General features: G+C 53.0%; 2 protein-coding genes across 4 annotated transcripts in view; one reads left to right on the top strand and one right to left on the bottom strand.

The window, feature by feature from the left end:
- Positions 1 to 2,281, bottom strand: part of SOGA1 (suppressor of glucose, autophagy associated 1) — a 66,430-nt gene extending 64,149 nt beyond the window's left edge. The window contains exon 1 of one of the 2 annotated variants that reach the window (XM_032419299.1): positions 1,335 to 2,281. In XM_032419299.1, coding sequence (XP_032275190.1) covers positions 1,335 to 2,009 — 675 coding nt within the window. In that variant the 5' untranslated portion in view covers positions 2,010 to 2,281. The remainder of the gene's footprint in view (positions 1 to 1,334) is intronic. The other variant, XM_032419300.1, reaches the window with a different exon arrangement.
- Positions 2,282 to 11,930: 9,649 nt separating this feature from the next.
- On the top strand, positions 11,931 to 23,248 carry TLDC2 (TBC/LysM-associated domain containing 2). Of its 2 annotated transcripts, XM_032419739.1 has the most exons (6): positions 11,931 to 11,960; positions 13,176 to 13,337; positions 13,832 to 13,984; positions 16,004 to 16,099; positions 21,722 to 21,798; positions 22,819 to 23,248. In XM_032419739.1, exons 1-6 carry the CDS (start codon positions 11,931 to 11,933, stop codon positions 22,952 to 22,954), a joined length of 654 nt encoding a protein of 217 aa, XP_032275630.1. In that variant the 3' UTR covers positions 22,955 to 23,248. The 2 variants fall into 2 exon arrangements, with proteins under 2 accessions (XP_032275630.1, XP_032275631.1); XM_032419740.1 differs by lacking the exon at positions 16,004 to 16,099.
- The last annotated feature ends 189 nt before the right edge of the window (positions 23,249 to 23,437 follow it).

Here is a 23,437-nt window from a genome sequence, read left to right as displayed (position 1 = left end):
TGGGGAAAGATTAGAGGCTGAAGGGGTGGATTATACCGATTCAGACAGACTCTGTCTTTTTATTCTACAAGCATTTCCTGAGCACATGCTGGAGAGGAGATCCTGGGGGAAAATCAGGAGGAAGAGACACAGTTGAGTAAGACCCCAGAAGTCTCACGAGAGAGAAACCTACTTGGCCAGAAGAGCCACAGTGCAAAGCTAAGTGTGGCGAGGCAGACATCAATCAGCAGAGTGACGTTAATTCTGTGGCTCTCAGCCAGGGTACGCTGGGGTGCTGTGCCAGGCCATCAACTGACAAGAGCAGCAGGTAGCATTTCGGCCTCTTCCAAAACCATGCCCAGCCAGTCGTGGTAGAGCCCACGAAGCTTTCGGTCTCCCCAGCCAAGGCCAGCACATGAGCACTGGGCTGTCTGTAGAGCTCTGGGTACCAGGCAATGGGCAGGCAGAGACTGGCCAGTCCCCAGTAGGTGCTCATGTCCACCGAAAGGGGGAAGGCAAGATAGGTCTGCTCTCCAGGGAAGCTCTCAGGTCCCCAAGATGCCCAGACGGAATGCCCCTTTCAGACGGACAGCTTCCCTCCTCTCCGTGGGAACACGGGAAGGACAAGGGCACCGGCCATGAGGGGCCAGTGGGACTGCTGTGTGTACAAGGCAGAAGAGAGCAGAAGACAACATCCTGGGATTTAGGAAGCTGCCTCTGAACCAGTTCTCCCACGACATCATCCTCCCAGGCTGTGGGACCGTTAGGCTGGGCGGAAGTCGGACTCGAGCCAAGGGGATGTTCCCAGATGTCATGCTTTCAAACAGGACCCGCCCTGAAAGGCAGGCAGGGACAGGCCTGCACCAAGGAAAGCCCTGGATGAAGACTCAGGATGGTGTTCTGGCCTCTCCCTGGCAGGGGGACAGCCACAGGTTTCCCTGGCACAAGTGCACCCCAATACCTGTCCCCCGAAAAAAGAGCCACCAAAGGCCTGGCCTCTGGCCTGGGGGTGGGGCTTCTAAGAAGCTGAAGGACAGGGGTCCAGCCCCTCACTGACTACCCCCACCCCATCCCAAGTAATGCATCTGGGCATCTCCCAAATCAGTTTTCTCAAGACTCCCTTCCTCCAAAATCAGCGCCCTTTGGCCAGTCTCAACTGGGTTCCTCCTCAGGGAGACGGCTTCCCAAACAAAAAGGGAGGCAGGATGTGTGGGAGCCCTAGGCCGACCTCAGGGTGGTCCCCGAGGACTTGGGCCCCCTCTCCCAGCTCGGCGGGCCGGCTGGTGCCTCAGGCGCCTGGGGCCGCCACAACCCGCGCCTCCCGCCGCCTCCCTTTCCCCCATCGGCGCCCCCACCTTGAGATAGTCGTTCTCCGAGCGCAGCTCCTCCAGCTCTCGCACGAAGCCGCCGGGCCCGCAGTCCAGCATGTCCTCGGTGAGGTCGGAGAAGGCGAGCGACGCACTGAGCGGCAGGCGGCTGCTGCCCACCGACGACGCGGCCACCGACGGCTCATCCGGGGAGGCGGGCGGCCTCGGGGGCTGCTGTGCGGGCGGCGCGGGCTGGGGCGGCTGCCCCGTGCGGGCCCCCGCCGGGCCCCCGGCCGCCGACTCGGCGTCGCTGCTCAGCGCCAGCTCCAGGCCCAGCAAGCGCGCCTCCTCCGACGCACAGTCCGACACCTCCGAGCTGCTGTCGGTGAGGCTGGGCGGCGGGGGCGGCGGGCGCGGCCCGCTACCGGGGCGCGGGCGGCCCTTGGCGCGAACCCCGGTGCGGACCCCGGCCACTCGTGTCCCCGCGCTCCGCGCCCCGGGCGCCACCGCGCGCCCCTTCTTGTCCGGCCGCGCGGAGGACGCGGCGCTGCAGGCGGCTGCGGCGCCCGGGCCTGGGCCGCGGCGGCCCTTGGCCAGAGACCAGCCGGCCACGTCCTTGGGCCGGGCCGGCGACGGCGCGCGGTGGCTCTTCTTCCTCTCCGGGGCGGGCACGGGCGGGGGACCGCAGCCCCGCGCCGGGGGCTCCCCCGCCGGCACCTCCATCGCGGCCTCCCTCGGCCTCAGCGAGCGGCGCGCATGGCCCGGGCCCGCCCGGCCTCCGCGCCCCTGGGGAGGGTCCCGGCGCCGCTCCGGCCGCTCCGGCCGCGGCTCCTCTCGGCCCACTTCAGCTGCGGGACTGCGCTCTGGCCCGGACCCCCGCCGCACAGGCTCTCCGCTGCCCTGAGCTCGGAGAGAGCGGCCCGATCGCCTCCAGGCGCCCCGGCTGCGGCTCCGGCTCCGCCCGGCGCCCGCCCCCTCGGCCTCGCCGCGCCCCCGGAGTGCGCCCGGGCCTCGGCTGCCTGCGCGCCGATCGCTCCCTCGGGCTCCGAGTCCGACTGCGGCTCGGGCCCCGGCCCCGCCCGGCGCGGCCCGCCCCCCGCGCAGCCCCGCCAGCTCCCCGCCCCGCCGCCTCGGCTCGGGGGCGCGCGGCTCCGCGAACAAAAGGCGGACGCGGCGGGAGCGGCAGGGAGGGACACAGGCTGCGAGCGAGGGAGGGATCTGCGAGGCAACAGCGACCCCCTCGAGGGTCAGGCAGGCCCGGGCTGCCGCGGCCCGGGCTCTCTCCTCCGCTCCGCCGCCGTTCCCTCCCCTGCCCGCCTGCGGAACGCGCCCGGCCGATGCTCCCCTGCGCCCAGCGTCCGGGCAGGGGCCGCGGGAGCGGCGAGCGAGGGGACTCCCAGGCAGAGGCCGAGCCGACCTCAGAAGGCAGGAGCCAGCATCCATATACACGGCTGGTGCCTCGCCCCTCGCGGCTGTGCGGAGCGTGCGCGGACTCCGCCCCCCTTAACCTTGCAAAGCAAGACCAATTATCCCATAGTACAGATGCGTAAACTGAAGCCCAGGGAAGGTACGCGATTAGCCCAAAGCCAATGGCGGAGCGGGGATGGAACCCAAACCTCACACCTCCAGGGCGTGCTCTCTGGTTCTACCTCGGCCTCCCTCTCTCAGGCGTAGGGACCGTGGAGCCCTAGGTGCACGCCCAGCTCTGCACACCTTGACCCGCTGGGATCTCAGGCATACTCCCTCCAACCCCAACCCGGTTTCAGGCTCTGCATAGTTAAAATGGAGGCGGCCCATTATGAGGTGTCAGACCGGCGATGCTTTGGGAGTATATTCTGACCCCGGTGGCGGTGGGGGCTGGCACAGACTAAAGACAATTGTCCTGATCTCCACACGTTGCCTCCCCAGGGCAACCCCAGGCAACCCGGAGCCCTGGCTCTGGTGGTTTCCGTTCTTTCCTTCCAGGAATGTGCTTCTGGCTCTGTAGTGGATTTTCCCGAGTCGATCACACCTTCCCCGCCTCCGTCCCCTCCCTCGCTCCTTGCTGCTACTCCCTCTCCCCCTCACCGAGCCACCGCCGGGCAGAGCCAGTTTTAAGTCCTTTGGCTGTCCCATGGGTGGGCACCCGTCCTCAGCGTGGCGCTCCCTTGCCACCTGAGGAGGGGGGCAGGGTTATGTTTACCCCTCTGCAGCCTCTTCTTTTCCCGGGTTCCTGCCCCCCCTCCTTTTCCTCCACCTGACCGTTTTCTCCTTCCTCCTCTCCCCTACCCCCATCCTGCCCACTCCCCCCAATCCTGTTCCTTCGCCTCCTCCTGCCCTTGACAATCAGTTGGCACCAGGTCTGCTTCTTCATGTCTATCCCACCTCCCTCACAGCAGTGAATCCTGGGGTGTGCCTTCTCACCTGAGACATGGCTTCATCCTAGTCCAGGTGTGTCCACGTGTGTGAGTGCCCCCTCCACCCTCAGGTTTTTCCTCCAGGTGTCCCCACAGAGCCCCGTGGAGCAGGGCCACTTAGCAAAGCCTTCTTTAGGGGCATTCTCACCCCATCCTGGCACGGCTCCAGCTCCCCTGTTCCCACTGGCTGTCCACTCACCTAGTCCAGAGGCACCAGGTAGGACAATGAGTGGACTTGTCATTGGTGCCTTCCTGACATCGTGGAGCATACAGTATAGAGGGGAGATGGGCCACTGTAGATTCACCACAAACAAGGTGGGCTTGTCTAGCACAGAGGCAAGGGCCAGAGCAGGCCTTCCCACCTCCTGGGCCTCAGAGTCCCCAGTTGGTCTAGTCTGATGTAGCAGATGACAGGGTCCTTCCAGCTGTGATGTCTCCATTTCTTGTAGGCTGGTCCTTTTTTGGCACAGAGATGCTACAGAATTCTCAGAAATGGTTTACCTTGGGGCGCCTGGGTGGCTCAGTCAGTTAAGCATCTGCCTTCAGCTCAGGTCATGATCCTGGGGTCCCGGGATCGAGTCCCGCATCGGGCTCCGCGCTCTTGCTTGGCAGGGAGTCTGCTTCTCCCTCTGCCTCTGCCTGCCTGTCTGTCTACTTGTGATCGCTCTCTCTCTCTCTCCCTCTCTCTCTCTCTCTCTCTCTCACACACACACACACACACACACACGAACACATAAATAAATAAATAAAATCTTTTAAAAGAAAAGAAAGAAATGGTTTACCTTCTCTGTGTTTCGGTTTCTCCGCCATGCAGAATGTGGGCTTGGAGATGCTCGATGGTGTGAATCCAGGCAGGGGACGTGCTAGTCCAGGCCAGCTCAGCCCCTCCTGACGCACCCATGGCCACACTAGTGGTGCTGAGATTAGAGTGCCTTGCATCTTCCCACTTGGACCTGGGTCCGAGTCCCAAGTCCCGGCTCTACCACACAGATTCTGCCTGGGTCCCGACACTCACGGCCCAGCAGGAGGCTGAGGGCTCTTCCTGCTCTGAGGGTCTTTGGATTGGGGGAGCCGTGAATCTACAGTGTAGCCCCAGGAGAGCCTGGAGAGCAGCAAGGCCCTGGCGGGGAGGGGTCCGAGGTTGGGGGCGGCCTAGGTAGGGGCTCTTGGACTCAGGCTCGGTTCAGGAATGAGACTTGCTGGGAGTTTAGAACTGGTTACACGCAGACAGGGAGACTGCAGCTTCCTGACCCTTGGGCACTCCCCTGTGCCAGGCTCTGGGCTCAACACTTCAGCAGAGGATCTTAGGAAGGTTAGGAGCTTCTTGTGGCTATTTTCCAAGGGGAAGCACAGCAATATACAGCTCATCCCAATCGCTGTTTTTACAGTGTGGCATTGACGCCCTTCCGGTTGAGCGATGGGATCTCTATCCCCTCCCCTTGAACCTGAGTAGGGCTTTGTGACGGCCTGAGCCAATAGAGAGTGGCAAAAGTGATGTGTGACTTCCAAGGCTAGCTCATAAAAAGCTCTTCAGCGATCTCTCGTGTGCTCATGCGCTCTCTCTCTCTTAATCCACTCCCCTTGGAACCTAGCCACCATGTTCGGAGGAAGCCCAGGCCTTATGGAGAGGTTAGTGAAGGTGTTCCATCCAACAACTGCAGCTCTGGTCCCCGCTAACCACCAGACATGTGGGAGAGCGAACCTTCAGATGATTCAGGCCCCAGTCTTGGCACTGTCCCAGCTGATGCCAAGTAGAGCAGAAATGAGCTGTCCCAAACTGCAAAAGAAATATTGTTGTTTTAAGCCACTAAGTTTTGGGGTAGTTTGTTACGCGGCAATGGATAACTGGAATGCTTGTCCAAGGTCACACAGCTTGGAAGTGGCAGAGCTGAGACTGATTGGAACCCAGGGTCATCCAATTGCAGAGTCTGTTGTGCTGCACTAATGGGCAATGTTCAGCTCAGGCACACAGTGTGTACGGTGTAAAGCTCTACTCAAGAAGGAATGAAGCATCAAATGATTATAAGAATTATATATCAGATTGTAAGAAATGATGCCGGTTACCCAGTGAAAAAACAGTTTATTTCCTCCCATTCAGGCCGCTAAATTGACCAACATGATGAAAACTGAATGAAGACTAAATCCTGGAAGGCTTCAAAGAGGAGGAGATTTTTTTTAAATGAAAAGGTTTTTTTTTTCATGGAAGAAACAAACCATTGGCTGAGGGAGAATTAGAGGAATTAGTAGGGGAACCTGCTTTCAATAGTATAGTCAGGGAGGCCTCACTGAGAAGGTGACATTTAAAATGAGTTATTAAAAATAAATAAATAGGGGCGCCTGGGTGGCTCAGTCGTCAAGCGTCTGCCTTCGGCTCAGGTCATGATCCCAGGGTCCTGGGATCGAGCCCCGCAGCGGGCTGCCTGCTCAGCAGGAAGCCTGCTTCTCCCTCTCCCACTCCCCCTGCTTGTGTTCCCTTTCTTACTGTCTCTCTCTCTGTCAAATAAATAAATAAAATATTTAAAAAATAAAATAAATAAATAAACTGAGTTATTTTTTAAAAAGCCCTAAAAAAATAAATAAACTGAGTTATTCAGGGGTGCCTGGTTACCTTGGTCAGTAGAGCATGCAACACTTAATCTCAGGGCTGTGAGTTCAAGCTCCACGTTGGGTGTGGAGCCTGCTTAAAATAAAAATTAAATATATGTATATATATTTATATTTTTTTAATTTTTAATATGTATACATATAAATGGAGTTATTCAAAGAGCCAGAGTAAGAGAATTCCAGGCAGATGAAACAGCAAGGGCAAAGGCTCTGAGGAGAAACAGACTTGATAGATGTTTAAATAAGGTCAGTGTGACTGGGACTAGATGAGTGAGGGAAAGTAAAGGACAAGTTAAAGCTGGAGTGGAGCCAAGGCATGCCCTGGGCAGGGGCTTTATTCTTTTTTTTTTTTTAAGATTTTATTTATTTATTTGAGAGAGAGAGCGAGATTGAGAGAACGAGTGAGGGGAGGGGCAGAGGGAGAAGCAGACTCTCCGCGGAGCAGGGAGCCCTATGCTGGGGGTGGGGTTCGATCCCAGGACCCCGGGATCATGACCTGAGCCGAAGGCAGACGCTTCATGACTGAGCCACCCAGGCGCCCGGGGCTTTATTCTTGATGCAGTGACAAGCCATGGAAGCCTCTAAGCAGCGGCATGATATAATCTAATTTGTGGGTGGTTTTTTTTTAAATTTGTGTTTTAAACAGATCACTCTAGTTGGTCTGGAGTCATGAAGAGTCATCAGCATTCAGACCATATTTAAATCCGTGGGACCAGGTGAGGTCACACCGGGAGAGCATCTATAGAGAAAAGAAAAACTGGCGCACAAGCAGGAAGTTAAGAATTTCTGATTCTATGGGCGCCTGGGTGGCTCAGTTGGTTAAGCGACTGCCTTCGGCTCAGGTCATGATCCTGGAGTCCCGGGATCGAGTCCCGCATCGGGCTCCCTGCTCAGCGGGGGTCTGCTTCTCCCTCTGACCCTCACCCCTCTCATGCTCTCTCTCTCATTCTCTCTCTCAAATAAATAAATAAAATCTTTAAAAAAAAAAAAAAAAAGAATTTCTGATTCTAGAAAGTGAGTGAAAGAGGAAAAGCCAGCCAGAAAAGACTGAGAGAGAGCAGCCAGTGAGGTAGGAGAGAACACACAGCAATGTGTTGTCGGGAGGTCAGGAGAACGGATACATGAGGAGGGAGACCTCCCACTGCATGGCACCACTTGGAGGCTGCTGGGGACCTTGACAAGAGCCAGGGTGGTGGGGACAGAAGCCAAAGGGAGTGGACTGACGAGTGAACAGGACATGGAGGTGGAGTGTAGGAAGAAGAGAAATGGAGCATTTGGGGAGGGGACTGTCATGTGGAGAGAGAGGGGGAGAGAAGGGGGGCAGACAGATCGAGGGATGGGGCCTTGGCTTTTGAAAGGAGCAGGGCGCTTACCTCCATTGTCCTGGAGGAAGGATGGAAGACTTGGATGAGATGCAGGGGCTTCTGTCGGGAGGAGGAGGGGGCGGCCAACGATGGCCTCTGTTTTTTCAGTGGAGAATAAAGTCACCCGGTGAGAGTGAGGAGACCAAGGAGCCCAAAGACCTCAGATCTCAGAGAACAGAAACCAGACTTCCCAGGACGTGTGAGGAGGTGAAGCCAGGCTGCCCAGTGAGCATGGGCTATTTTCTAGAAAGGACTCTAGCCAAGTGTATTTCCCATAGCTGAAACCGTGCGGCGCATATGATTTTATGTCCTGCCTTTTCCCACTCACCAGAGCAGCAGAAGCATTTCCCCGTGCATTTATAAACTCTTTGCAAACATCACTTTTAAAACTTAGAAATAACCCACGGAGTGGATGTTCCAAGGGTCACTTAACCTTTCCCCCTTTTATTGGACATTCAGGTTGTTTCCTGGCAATAATACTGGAGTTCTGAGAGAGGTGGTGTGTGGTCTGGAGAAGAAAGGAGAAGGCAAGCTTCGAGGCAGAGCTGGGATGTCTGAAGCCCTGGCGCCTAGAATCCCATCATGGGAGTTTTGAGGGGCCTATTTTTGGCAATTGGTGCTCCTGACAGGTCACATTCTGGGTTTTCCTGGACACGAGGACAAAGAATGGGACAGCAAGGCACATCTCGCTGGCTTCTCAAAGTACCCAGTGGTTCGGGTACTGAGCCTGGGGAAAATAAAGTGGGGAGAAGGGCCGAGAGGGCTCAGAGGGCCAAACGTGTGATCCCTGAACCGTTTACAGTTGAAACACATAGTGCAACAGCCGTGTTTGAGGTGGCAACGGGGCCCTTCACTTTGCCTGTTTTCCCCATAATACAAGTCTTTTCTGCATCCCACCCTTCCTGGAGGGGGCATTGCTCCAAGAGACCTGGCCTTGGGCAGCCTATCTAGGGACTCAGGTCCTCCACACAAAGCCCAGCAGAAGAGTGCTGTCTCGGCTGTGTGAGAACAAGGCGGGCCTCCTGAGACAAGGGGCTCACCCCCCCAGCAGAGGCCAGCAGACCACTGCGGGACACAGCCTCCAGGGCGTACTGCCCTGGGCCGAGACTGTTCTAGGATTAGCCGAAGCCCCTTCCAACTGGAGGTTCTGTGGTTTGACAACGCAGCATTCACGGAATCCTACTATGAGCCAGGGACAGAAAAGTAACCCCCATGGGCAAAGCGCCTACTGTGTGCCAAACACCGGGCTTCCCGTGCATGATCTCACCCACTGCCACAGCCTGTCACTGAGGCAAGTACCATCACCCCGGGGGAGGGAGGGAAAACAAGCCAGGACCGGGCAGGACTGCTTCTCTCTGCTTCCCAGCCCTGGGCTTCCGCCGCGGCATGGGGTGACCGATGGAGAATCCCACAGCATTGCCCTTTCCTGTAGCATTTATTTGTACCTGATAAAGCGAGGTTCCTCATGGTGGGCTCCAGGCACCGGGTGGCACCTGGCAGCTGTGGTGAGAGTTCGAGAGCCATCCCTTTGGACTGGTGGGGCAGAGCTGGAGGTCAGAGGGTGACAAGGTCTTGTTTGTGTGTGTTTATGGGATTTGAGTTTCTGATGGACGATAATCACTGCCGGGCTTCCCAACTGGAACGGGAGTGGGCGCAAGGCCAGGGCCGGCCGCCCTCTGGGCAGGTATAAGCCAGGGAGGAGCTCCTGGAGCCTGGCGGGGACAGAGGGGCCAGCCGCTGCCAGGGGGACCAGGGTGCAGAGCTAACGCTGCTTCGGACAGACTGCCGGGTGTGTTCTGGAAGTGGCCCTGTCTCTGGGGAGTCTGGGAGGTGAGCTAAGGAAACCCTCGGGCTGGACAGGCTGGGGCGAGGTTGCCAGAAGCCAAGGCTCGGCAGCGTAAGTACATTCTTCCACAGTTCCTGCCTTTTTCTTCCCCGCTGAGCTGCTTCTTCCCCCCACTAAGTGACCAAGTGTCAGGAATTTGAACCCTGGATTTCTCAGAGGCAGTGGGGGGATGGGGGGATAGCAGTAAGCACTGTCATTTACCCACTGCTCACCAAACCCCAGGTGCTCTGGGTTATCTCATCGAATTGATAACAGAAGGATGGAGACTGGGCTTGGCATCCTAGTTCTTCAGGCATTATCTTTTTTTTTTTAAAGATTTATTTATTTGGAAGAGAGAGAGAGTGCACACATGCACAAGTGGGCAGAGGGGCAGAGGGAGAGCATCTTCAAGCAGACTCCCCGCTGAGCAGGGCTCCATCCCTGAGATCACGACCTGAGCTGAAACCAAGAGCAGGACGCCTAACCGACTGAGCCACCCAGGCGCCCCAGGCGTTATCTTCTTTTACTCTTACAGCAGCCCTATGAGGTGGATATTAGTATTTTACCAAAGAGAAGACTGAAGCACAGAGATGTTAAGTAACTTGCCCAAGGTCACATAGCAAGGAAGTGGCAAAACCAGGATTTGAACTCCCTGACTCCAGAGCCTGTACTCGTCACCACCGTGTTATACTAACTAGTGGGGCTGTGGTAAGGCTCTTCCACTTTCTGAGGGGTCATTTCCTTATCTGTAATTTACAGTCATAAAACTTGATGATCAGAAATATATCACCCTGAGATTCACTAAAGATACCTTGAGATGGGTCAGCTTTAAGCACCGGGAAGCCTTGTTGGAAACATTATCGAGAACTATGGGGGTGCCAGGGTGGCTCAGGTTGTTAAGCATCTGACTTTGGCTCCGGTCATGGTCTTGGGGTCCTGGAATCGAGCCCCACGGCTCCCCGCTTAGAGGGAAGTCTGCTTGTTTCTCTCCCTCTCCCTCTGCCCCTCCTCCTGCTCGTGCTTGCTCTCTCTCAAATAAATAAATAAAAATCTTAAAAAAAAAAGAAAAAAGAACTATATGGGAGTGCCTGGCTGGCTCAGTCAGTGGATCACGCGACACTTGAGTACAGGGTCGTGAGTTAGAGCCCCATGATGGGTGTAGAAATTAGTTTTAAAAAAAAGAAGAAGAAGAACTATGTGTATGCCTTTTGATTCAGCATTCAACTTTTGAAATTTATCATAAAGGATATAATCAGATTTATGGGAATTTCACTACAGTTTTGCTTATAATCATAGAAAATTAGAAGCAAACAAAATGTCCAACAGTTGAGGAATAAATGATACATCCTATGATGAAACAATATGTAGCCATTAAAAATCATGTGTTCAAAGGGTGCTGAATGTCATTGGAAAATTCTCATTTTTAAGTGGAAAAGGCACTTTATAAAATTATACATGGTATGACCTATTTATAAAAATATGTGTATATATATTAAATAAATAAAACAGACTGGAAAAAATATACTTAAGTGTTGAAAGCTTATCTCTGAGAGATGAAATCATGAATATTTTTGTATCTTTCTTTATTCTTTTCTAGATTCCTCAAACTTTCTTTTTTTTTTTTTTTTTTTTTAAAGATTTTATTTATTTATTTGACAGAGAGAGAGATAGCGAGAGCAGGAACACAAGCAGGGGGAGCGGGAGAGGGAGAAGCAGGCTCCCCGCTGAGCAGGGAGCCCGATGTGGGACTCGATCCCAGGACCCTGGGATCATGACCTGAGCCGAAGGCAGACGCCCAACGACTGAGCCACCCAGGCGCCCTAGATTCCTCAAACTTTCTATAATATACATGCCTTACTTTTTAAATTAGAAAAATGAAGATTTAAAAAAAAATGAAGATTTTGTTCATTTGTTGTTCTTTTGGTTTAGGCTTGGCTCCTTTCGAGCTTCTGTTATAATACAGAGGGAACTGAGTTGCCTGCAGTCAGTATTGTGAGGGCCTCTGAGATGGTCTGGTCCAACATGTTTCATGTAGGAAAACTGAAGCCCAAGGGTGCAAGGGACTTACGCAAGGTCAGAGAGAGAACCAGAGGCTCCAGACCCCCAGCCTGGAGCTCAGGCATCTGCCCAAAGGGCCAGAATCCCTAGGCCAATCTTCCAGAAGGGTAGGGAGATGGAAGGGAATCAGCTAGAATTACTGGGTTAATTTCATGCGTGTTAGTTGCTAACTCCAAGTGAGGCTTTGAATGCCAAGGGTAACTGACCTCACAGACCTACCCAGTGACGATTAGTCCTGGGAGTGACAGAAGAGAGCAAAGGGCAGCTAGGTGGCCCAGAGCTAGCAGGGTGTGCCCCAGGCCTCTCCCTCTCATTTCTAGGCCTCGCCCGCCCGCAGTACTCCCTCCCCCTGGGAGGGCTGAGGACTCTTACCACCAGCCTTGGGGCCCCGGACAGAATGAAAGGTCGCTGGCGTTACACTCGGCTGGTAAGGGGCCCAGCTTGGGCTGGGGAGTCAGGCCAGCGGAGGTGGGGGAGGCCAGATCTCTGGCAGGGTGGGGTCTGGGCTAGGATTGGAGGCAGGCGGGTGCTTTGTTCCCTTCCAAGTCCCTCTCCAGCTGGCCTAGAGTTCAGAGTTCAGGAACCCCGGGGCCCCAACCCCATGGTCCTGAGACCCTAACAAGCATAGACCGCTGTCTCCAGCCAGATGGCGCTCTGTCCAGAAGCCCCACGCAGCTAGGACCCCTTCCTTAGGCCTGAACCTGGGTAACAGGAAAGCAGTGTCCTGGTCATTTCTCATCTTGGAGGAGCCTCTCCTTATGAGAAGTCCCCAAGTCATTGTGCACAGGTGCATGTGTATACACACACACACACACGCACATGCACACGCACACGCACACGCACATACCCTCTGGACCAGAGTGGAAGCTCAACTGAATGAATGCATAAACCAAGACACATCCACACTGACACACACACATATTTATACAATCCCAACTCACACTCACAAACATGTTGACAGGTAAACACACAAAGTTACTCAACACTCTCACACTGATTTGCCAACACAAGTCTATTTGAAGCTGATACACACCTTCGCGTGGATGAACACACGTCTTACACAAACCTGCCCGTGCTTTCTCAGCCGCTACACGCATTGTCTCCCTGGCCGACAGGGAAGCCTCTGGCCCTCATTTTTTTTCTTTGTAAAATAAGGATAGTAAGGAGAACATTCTTAGGATTCTTGGGAAAATACAGAGAGATCATGCACAGCGAGCACTCAGCCAGGCCTGGCCCAGGGTGTGCTGACCAACATCGGCCACTACCGGTATTGTTACTGTTATGATTGTTGATCTTATTATTATTGTTTCGGGTGCAGACACACAGGGTTACAGCTCGCAAGGCTGGGCTGGGCCGGGCTGCCTCCGGCCTTTCTCTCCTGCCCCTGAGCTTAGAACTTGATCCTTGGCACCCACTCTGGATCTAGAGCAGGCAGGCAGACAAACCATAGAGTCCATGGCCACATCTGATGGGCGTGTGTACCTCCGACCTTCGGCTGGCAGGGGCCAGGACGGGAGCCGGTCACAGGCAGGGGTGGGTGGTGGTGGCAGGGGCCTAAGCAGGGGTGATGAGGCAGCCGAGGCTCTTGGGCTCTGGAGACATGGAAGCCGATGTCTCCTTGTCCCTCTTGGTGTCTTCACAGCCCAGCCAGGTGGATGACACTCTATCTGTGGAGGAGGGTGAGGAGGAGGAAGAGGAGACAGCCCCAGCCCCGGCCCCCGTCTCAGCTCCTGCTCCGGAAGATCCCGTGGGGCCCCAACTGGCAGAAGCCAGCCGGGTTCTAGGAGCCTCGGAGATTAGGCAGGTTCGAGCACAGTGCCAGGAGCCTCAGGGTCCCACCCTCCTGCCCTACCCCAGCCAGGTCCAGGGACACCTGGGGTCACTCCAGCTATGTCCCAAAGCTGGGGGGGCGGGCGGAAGGATGAGGTAGGGAGGATTAGGGGGAGGGATTCAGCATCTCATCTATTCTCCAGCCTCTAGGGACCAAGGTGACCAAGGGGAGAGAGTCCTGAGGGAGACCTGACCTTGGTTCAAATCCTGGCTCTGCCACTTACTCCCCGTGTAGGCTTTAGGCAAGTGGCTTCACCTCCCTGAGCCTCATTTTCTTCAACCGTTAAATGGGAATAATAATCCCTCTCTAAGGGGCCCTTGGAAACAGTAAACTCCTGTGGCACCCATAAAGCACCATGCTTGTGTGAGTGGGGCCTGTCCAACTTCAGTCCTTCTGGGACCCTGAGGATAGGGGGGAAGGAGCGGGGGAGGACGGGGATCCTTGCTCACCTCCAGCCCTGTCCCTAGCTCAGCCTCCACCTCCCCCCACGAGTCACCAGACATCCCTGGAGCCTGGCCTTCTGCACGTCGAGAGATGGCTTCAGCCTGCGGAGCTTGTACAGGCAGATGGAAGGCCACAGTGGGCCGGTGCTGCTGGTGCTGAGGGACCAGGATGGGCAGGTGAGCTGGGCCCGGGGCCCCAGCCTGAAGCCCTGGGGGTGCCCGACCACACACCAGCGGGCCCTGCCCCAGGGCAGCCTCAGGGGCGGGAGGCAGAGGGGATAGCCCCTCACGTGTAAGGGACAATGATGATGACATAGAGACCTCCCCCGTTCAGAGCCATTCCTTCCTTCCTTCATCCCCTAATTCATCCATTTAACACATGTACATTAAGCACCGTCTATGTGCGAGCTTAGATGCGGACAAGAGCAAGGTCCAGACAGAAGTGGTTCCAGCCCTCTTGGAGCTACAGCCCTAATGGGCAGGCGGGCCAGAGGTGAAGCAAATAATCAACTGGGGAGACATCTTAAGTGGAGGATCTGCACCTTCATGATCCATTGATGCTTTGAAAACATCCCCCTGTTGGTTGGGGGCTAAGAGTAAAAGCTGGCTTTGAAGAGGCAGCCACAGACCTTGCGAAGGTGCTGTCTCAGATCCCTGTGGTCTCGCCAACGTGGGGGGGCCGGGGGGTGTTCTGCCAGGCCCTCTAGACAGGGGCCAGGGGAAGGGGGGGAAATGCTGGTTTCAAGTGCTCTTCCATGGGAGGAACATGTTAGAGCTGGGAGAGATCTCGAGGGTCCCTGAGGACCCTCACGTGGGCAGGAGCTCCTTCCATCCTCAAGATGCCAATCAAGGACTTCCCACCTCAGGGCCACGGAGCTCACTTCCTCAGGATGGAGCCCCTTCCTTGGCAGAATGCTGCTGACTATGAGGAAGTGACTCCTTACATTAAGCCAAAACCTACTCCCCATGGCTGCCTCCCAGTGGTCCTGCCTCTGCCCCTCAACACTTGGTATAAGAGGGAAAACCTGCAGTCCACCAACTATCCCACAGGAGAAAATGGCTAAGTGAACTATGGTTCTGCGACATAGTGAAATATTACCAAGGGCTGGGGGAAAAAATGATGTAGAGCCATACCTACTAAAAGTGTTGTTTTTATTATTTTTATTTATTTATTTAAGACTTTATTTTTATTTTTTTAAGTAATCTCTACACCCAACATGGGGCTTGAACTCACAACCCTGAGATCAAGAGTTGCATGCTCCCCCGACTGAGCTGGCAGGCGCCCCAAGTTTTTGTTCTTAAAGCAGGATATGAAAGGCACTCTTGGACCAATGGAGAAAATGTATTATGAACTAGATACTAGATAACATTATGGAATTGCTGTTAATTTTCTTAGGTGAGATGATAGTATTGTGGTCATACATGAGAAAATCCCCATTCTTAGGAGCTGAACCATTTAGGGGTAAATGGGTTATAATATCTGCAACTTACTGTCAAACAGAACACCAAAAAATATAAGGAGAGAGAAAGTAAATATGGCGAACACATTCACAATTTTGAATACACATGGAGGGTATCTGTACCATGCTTTTACTTTTCTGTGTGTTTGAACTTTTATAAAGAAAAATGAAGAGGGAGGCAGCTTACAAAACACAGGTACGGGGCACCTGGCTGGTTCAGTTGGAAGAGCGTGCAACTCTTGATCTCAGGGTCGTGAGTTTGAGCCCCATCTTGGGTGTAGAGATTACTTAAATAAATAAAACTTAAAAAAAAAAAAAAACCACAGATGTACTGTAGGATCTGGTTTTCTGTATAAGAACATATACACTGGCATTAAACAGATGCTGGAAGGAAATGCACCAAAACGTTAATAGTCACCTTGGAGAGCAGAAGGGGGAATTGGAATATGGCTTTAGTTTCTCTTCCTGCTTGTCTGTAACTTCTAATACTTTTCTACAAGGATTACTTTTATAAAATAGGTACGTTTAAGAAAAAGTAGGAAGACGCCAGCAAGAGTTCTTCCTTGGGGAGTGTTAAGGGAAAGGACACGCGTTGGTGGGCCCACACGGCCCTCCCCACCCCCCAGCTCTGTCCCAGGCTCCCCGCCCGGCTAGGTGAGCCTATATTACCAAGCCTGGAGAATGGGGTTGCCTCCTCTCCCCGCGAGCTGCCGCAGCAAGCTCCTCTGCTTTCCAGATGTTTGGAGCCTTCTCTTCCTCGGCCATTCGACTCAGCAAAGGCTTCTATGGTACCGGAGAGACATTCCTCTTCTCCTTCTCCCCACAGCTAAAGGTGATATTCCCAGCCTCCTAGGGAGGGGGGAGGAGGGCTATGACAAAGATCCTGAGGCCCCAGTGGCCCCTAGCTCTATCCCCCACGCTGGGGTGCCTTGTATCCCTCCATCTTTCCACAGGGGGAATGGGACAGGCCAGTGGTGGGCAGCGCATCCCCCTTGGCCCTGTTCATCTTCATTTCTTACAGTGCTCAGTAGGTCCCTGGCGACCACAGACTGGCTCATAAAGGAAGAGGGGTGTTGCTCACCCGAGCAGGCTGCGAAGACAAGATGGGTCCAAGTGCAGGTAGATCTGTGGGTGTACAGGTAGGAAGAGGAAGACAGACACATCCAGTGACTTCAGTCTTCTTAGGAAGTGTGGGCTGAGGTCATCGGCTAAGAGTGAGGTTGGGGGAGACAGTGTGCAGACTGAGCAGAGAGAAGGTGTCAGATCGTCATTACGGGAGTGGAGAGGGAGGCCTACCGGAGAGAACCAGAGAAACAGAAGGACAGCCAGGCAGCGTGAACTGGAAGTGGGGAGCGTCAGCTTAAAGGCAATCTAGTCCCCTGGTGTTTTTCCGCCAGCTACGTTCAGCTCCTTGGTTCCGGCGTGGAGAGTGTGGCTGGGAGGGCTTCTCCAGGATGGGGCTTCCGCCAAGGTGGTGTGACCGAGCGAGAGAGGGAAGCGGAAGCTGCAGGGAGTGGAAATGTAAAATGGACCACAGAACCTAGTCTGGATCAGTGGGGAAGGGCAGCCAGGGAGGCTGAAGGACAATGAGACGAAGACGAAAACAACAGCTGAGAGGTGGCCTTGTGGTCAGAGACTTGGAGCAAGGACACCAGTCGAGCCACGTGTTGGAATATAAGATCTAAGAGAGAGGGCCATTGGAAACAGACCGGGAAGGACGGGTTCCTGGGTGTGAACAGAGGGGACAGTGGCTGAGGTGGGGGTAAGAAGTCCCCTGCACTGGAAAAGGAAGGGCGCTGAGGGCAGGCACGGGATGGGTCCGAGCGGACGGCGAAGTTCACCAAGGACACTGCAGGAATGAGGAAGGAGGGGAGGAGGGTGAGACAGAGCTCAAACCTCTAATTCACGGTGACTGGTGACTAGGAGACGGGTGAGGGACAGAGACAAGACTGGTGGAGACAGAGGGTACTTGCTGCTGGAGAGTAGGGCTTTAGAAGGAGGGAGGGGGATGGTCAGTCGCCAGCATCTCCCATGTAAAACGTCTCCATCTCTGAGCTATTTATTGAATAAAACGACTGAGCGCTGCAGGCTTGGCACGAAGCGCACTACTTTTACTCCTCATAAAAATAGTAGCAGCTAACTGGGCACTAGCGTACCACCTGCCAGGCACTATTCTGAGACGTTCACAAATCAGCGCATTTAATCATAACAACACTCCTCTGAGGGACATACTATTATCGGCCCCACTTAACAGTTGAGGAAACAGAGGCACAGAGAGGTCGAGTGACTTGCTAGTCAGTGGTGAGGATGAGATGCAGAAACAGGCCCTGGGGCTTGACCTCAGGCATGGCGCTAGGCTACCCCTCTAAATGACGGAGATGCTCTCGGGCTTGCAGAAGAGAGGCGATCACAATATAGAGCGATAAGGGCTGTGGAAGAAACCGCAAGGAAGAGCACCTCTATCAAACCGGAGTGGGGAGATCAAAGGAGACTTCCTAGAGGAGGAGCTTCTTGAGTTGGATCTTGATGGACAAACAAGATCACCAGGTGATGAAGGGCATGGGGAGCAGTCTTCTTGGAGCATGTGCAAAGGCACAGTAATTGGAAAGGAGACAATGCCCATTTAGGAACCCAACAGATGAATGGGTAGGGGGTCAGAGTGTGTCTGCACTGCCAGAACATGCCCTCACGATATACTCGTTCAGTGGATGAGGAACTAGTCCCAGGTGTTTTTGTTTGCTATGAGAGACCTCCCCTCCAATGCATGGACCAAGGACCTACAGATATACTCAGCCACACAATTATTTGGTCCCATGACGAGGTCACAAGGAGCTACGGACTCCTTGCTAAAAGCAAAACACAAGGTATCTATTGCATTGTCTCCATCAGCCAGCCTGGTAATCTTTCCAGGAAACAGGAAAGGGGTCCGTTGTTCCTAGTAAACCCGTGCTGGATTCTAATCACCACTTGTTTTCCTGTATTCACATGCTGGAATTCTAAAGTTCTCGGATTTTCCTCCTACTGCACTGACTACTCCTTGGCAGAATCCTTTGCTGGTTCCTCCTCACCTCCCCAACCTTTTGACATCAGAGGGTCCCAGAGCAAAGTTTTTGGTTCTTGTCTCTTCTCTACCCTCATTTTTTTCAAGGTCTCGTGCTGATGGCCTCTACCTCTGAACTCGAAACTGACATATATCCAACTACTACCTAGAGTTTCTGCTTGGACCTCAAGCCCGGCATTTCAAGCCTCACAGGTCCCAAACCGAGCTCCTAACTTTGCCCCCAAATCTGCTCCTCCTGCCCATCTTCCCCAATGAAGTTAATGGCACCTACATCTTTCCTACTGCTGAGACCAGAAATTTTGGGGTCTTTGATTCCTCTCTGTCACACCCTACACCTGAGTTGTCAATGAATCCTGATGGCTCTGCCTTCTCTATCTATATCCAGAACCCACCATTTCTCACCATGTCCTTTGCTGTCACCTGGTTCAAGCCAGCATCATTATTTGTCCTTGTTCCTGCTATACCCTCCTGAAGGGTCTCCCTGCTTCCACCTCAGTCATCACAATAGCTAGAGTGTTCCTTTTTTTTCCCCTAAAATTATTTTATTTGTTTGTTTATTTATTTGAGAGAGAGAGAGAGAGAGAATGAGCAGTTGTGAGGAGGGGCAGAGGGAGAGGGAGAAGCAGACTCCCTGCTGAGCAGGGAACCCAATGAGGGGCTTGATCCCAGGACTCCAGGACCATGACCTGAGCTGAAGGCAGACGCTTAACAGACTGAGCCACCCAGGGGCCCCTAGAGTGTTCCTTTTAAAAGGTAAGTTAGAGCATGTCATTCCTTGGCTCCAAGCTGCCAATGGCTTTCTTTCTTGGAGAAAAGCCAGTCTTTATAATAACCTACAAGGCCTGTGAGCCTGGGTGGCCCAGGCCTTAACCTCACTTGGTTAAGTATCTGCCTTTGGCTTGGGTCATGATCTTGGGGTCCTGGGATCGAGCCCCGCATTGGGCTACATGCTCAATGGCGAGCCTGCTTTTCCCTCTCCCCCCCCCCCGCCCCAGCCCCCCCCCCCCCCGCCCCACCGCTTGTGCTCTCTCTTGCTATCTGTCTCAGATAAATAAAATCTTAAAAAATATATGTAACAACCTACAAGGCCCTACATCTTCTGGCCTCTCTCTTATGTTGTTTCTTGTTATTTTTCCTTTCCCTCACTCTGCTCTAGCCACAGTGAGCTCTGAGCTGGTCCTTAAACATGCAGGTCTGCTCCTACCTCAGGGCCTTTGCATATGCTGTTCTGCCTAGATTGCCTTCTACTGGATCACCAACCACATGGCTCAGGTCTCACCTCCTTTAGGATTCTGCTCAAATGTCACCATCACAGAGAGGCCCTCTGTGACCAACTAATTTAAATTTATAACATTCCATTCTTTGAAAACCCTTCTTGTCCTTCTCTACTTTTTTATCCTTAGCATTTTTCACCACCTAACAGTCTATTTATTTTACTTAGTTACCCGCCTCCACCTACTAGAATGGGAGTCCCATGAAGGCAGGAATTTTTGTCTGTTACATTCACCATTCCACCCAGTACATAAAACAGTGACTGGTACTAAATGCTAAAAATAAATAAATAAATGAATGAATAAAATTTAAAAAAAATTTTTAAATTGTTGAATGAGATGAATTATTTTTATTTATTTTTTTTAAAGAATGTATCTTTTTTTTTTTTTTTAAAGATTTTTATTTATTTATTTGACAGAGAGAGACACAGCGAGAGAGGGAACACAAGCAGGGGGAGAGGGAGAGGGAGAAGCAGACTTCCGCTGAGCAGGGAGCCCGATGCGGGGCTCGATCCCAGGACCCTGGGGTCACGACCTGAGCCGAAGGCAGACGCTTAACGACTGAGCCATCCAGGCGCCCCGAGATGAATTATTTTTAGAAGGGCTGTCTTCCCAGCCCCCGTTATGGAATCTTGGTTTTTTTGTTTTGTTTCTGTTTTTAATTGGGTAATCTTTGCCTATCTTTGGTCTTTTGACACCTCTTGTGTTCTTTATGAATTCCCAGTGGCTCCTTGATGTTGATTCCAAATAGCACCATGAACAGGGTCTTCGTTTCTTCCGTAGCAATGTTTATCTTACTCCTTCAAGTCTGAAGGTCACATTCTTCGATGAAAGTAGAGCAGGAATTGAATGGTTCTGTCTTTTCATGGTCACTTGTTAATATTATCTTATCTCTTCTGAGCCCAGGGTTTATTTTATTAGTCTGTTTTCTTGCTAAAAACCCTTTGGCTGCTCATAGCATTTTTTTAAAAAAACTAATTACAGGCAGTAATATGCTATACATTTGTGGCCTTCTAGAAATATTTTTATTAGCCCAATTGACTCTTGAATAATTTATTCATTCAACAGACATCTATACCATGCCTTGGGAATATTGCTGGGAATCAAGACCGCCCTCGCAGACCTTACACGGTAGTGGACTAAGCAACGACACATTGGCACATGAACAGGGTCATCTCAAAGAGTGCTAAATGCTGAGGAAAAGGAAACAGGGCCTGGGAGGAAGGGCTACTTTAGGCAGGGTGACCCAGGAAACTTCTCTAGGATGACATTTGGGCTAAAAGATGAGAAGTGGGCCATTTCAGGATCTGGGGGAAGAGCATCCTCAGTAGAGGGATCAGCAAGTGTGAAGGTCCTAAAGCAGGAATAGCTTTGGGTGTCCCAGAGACAGCAAGGCCAGGGTAGCTGAAGTGAAGCCAGTAAGGGGGAGAAGAGGTCAGAGAGGAGAGCAGCAGTCAGAGCAGGCTGGGCTTCTGGCTGGAGTGAGGAGCTGGATTGTATTCCCATTGCAGCGGGGAGCCCTCGGAGGGCTTTAGGCAGAGGAATGGTAATATTGATCACAAGGCAGAGCGGAGATGGGCTGTGGGCAGGTGACTGGAAGCAGGGACAAGTAAGGAGGCTGTGAGCTAGCGAGGAGTGACTGGCGGGGATTGGGTGGGCACAAGTGGAGATAGGCGTGACAGAAATGGGGGTAGTCTGGCTGTGTCTTTGGGGTGGGGCCCACAAGACCTGCTAAAGAACGGAGTATGAGGCAGTGTGGGGAAGTGGGCAGGCTCCAGGGAGAGAGGAGGAAACAGCTCATGGCAGAATCAGGGCCTAGCTCCTGACCAGGAACTTCCCCCTCTTCTCTCCAGCTTTGCAAGCAGGATGCTAGAGAGTTCTCGTCTGTTTCTACAACAGGGGGGTTTGGGGTTGTGGGAACTCAGACTGGAAGGCAAGAGGAGATGAAATCCGGGGAGAATGGAAAGAAATCTCCTCAGGGGCCAGGGTACTTCCCGACTCTTAGCTGGGGCTTGGGCCTGGATGTTCCGTTCCCTCCACGACACTGCCACCCAGTGGCGTGAAGTCAAACTGCAAGGGCAGGACTCCCCCCAGTAACCCAGCTTTTCTCCTGTCATCCCAGGTCTTTAAGTGGACAGGAAGCAACTCTTTCTTTGTGAAAGGAGACTTGGATTCACTGATGATGGGCAGCGCCAGTGCGTGTCTCAGTCCTCCCAGGGTCTGGAGTCTTGGGGTAGTCTGTGTTCTGGTCCCTCCCCCATCCGGAAATGCTGGGCTACAGCTGCCCCAGATAAGATGAAGTTGGTGGTGAACTTCCAGGCCTTTCCCTTCAACACGGCCCCGGTGCTGCCTAGTCCCCCAGTCAAACCCCTCAAGCCTCCTCTAAACACCGAGGGGGTAGAATGGCATGGACTACCCTCCAAAGTGTTTACAGTTGATGACAGCTTAGTCTGAATGCATGTGATTTGGGGAACAGCATTCTGCATGGTTGGATGAGGCTAGAGTCAAGGGATGGGAGGCTAGATCAGGTAACAGCTCACTGGAGGAAGGCAGGCATCTGCCCAGGAAACCAGCGTGTGTGTGTGCGTGTGTGTGTGTGTGTGTGTGTGTGTGTTGGGGGGATGAGTGGGTTAGGAAGAAAAAGTTAGCCTTATTCCTGGTGAGACCTCCAAATTCAGGCAGAATAAATCTTATCTCGAGGGCAAAGATGAAAGCGGTGTTTGACTAGTACCAGGCAAGTTCTTTGCTCTCCCAGCTCCCTGAAGAGCCTCTACTGAGACAGTTTGGCACAGAACATACAAGCCATTGCTGATTTGCAGTAACCCACTTCCCAGCCCCAGCCTAGTTTGCTGTCTAATGAGGGGATCAGAATGGATGCTTTCTGAAGTGTTTTGGGCTGAGTCCATGCCTTAAGATTCACTCCTTTGGTTAAGCATTGCCATCTTTAAAATGTTCCACATGTTCTAAAACTGGACTGGGGACAGTGGTGCACCACTGTATATATTTATCAAAATCATTTAACTATAAAAAAAAAATGCTCCAAATCTTATGGGGAACAACATGTGGAGTTCCCAACAATTCTGGATATAAATCAGTTTAAGGGAAGATGAAACAGGCAAAACTGAGCTGTGGTCATGGTGAGGCCAAAGGCTGATGGTGTAGACCTGGAAGGCCAACACCCAGGAGTGAGTCATGCCGAGATTTTCCTCTTCTCCCTAGTGGCCAGTTTGGGCTGTGGTTGGATGGAGACTTGTACCATGGGGGAAGCCACCCTTGTGCGACCTTCAATAATGAGGTGCTGGCCCGGCAAGAGCAGTTCTACATCAAGGAGCTGGAGGCCTGGGTCCTGAGCTGATGGAGCTTTCTGAAACAGCAAATGCTCAGACCTGCTCATGAACACCATCTAGACCCTCCTTAGAGAGGGCTGCCCATTTTCTCCAAAACCTGGACGACTATGGCTGTGACCAGACCTCCCTGTGGCCTGGGGACCCGAGACAGTCCTGGAAGCAAGCAGTGTTCTCCAGGACAGGTGACTCTGAAGTGAAAGGTACTTACACCTCTTCTGAACAGCACAAAGACCCTCATGACATTTCTTTATTTTTTAAAGTAGGCTCCATGCCCAGCATGGGGTTCAAACTCATGACCCTGAGATCAAGAGTCCCATGCTCCACCAACTGAGCCAGCCAGGCGCTCCCCTGAAATTTCTTTTTAGAAATTATACAACTAAAACATGTTGACTGTAGAAAAAACAGAAGACTTTAAAAAATTTTAAAGTTGCCTAAAATTCAACCATTCCCCCAAAACACTAACATTTTCATTTTCATATACACCCTTCTAG

Source organism: Phoca vitulina, unplaced genomic scaffold, assembly GCF_004348235.1.
Source record: "Phoca vitulina isolate PV1807 unplaced genomic scaffold, GSC_HSeal_1.0 scaffold22, whole genome shotgun sequence".
Taxonomy (NCBI): domain Eukaryota; kingdom Metazoa; phylum Chordata; class Mammalia; order Carnivora; family Phocidae; genus Phoca; species Phoca vitulina.
The sequence above is the reverse complement of the archived record's forward strand: the minus strand, read 5'-3'. Positions and strand labels throughout refer to the sequence as shown.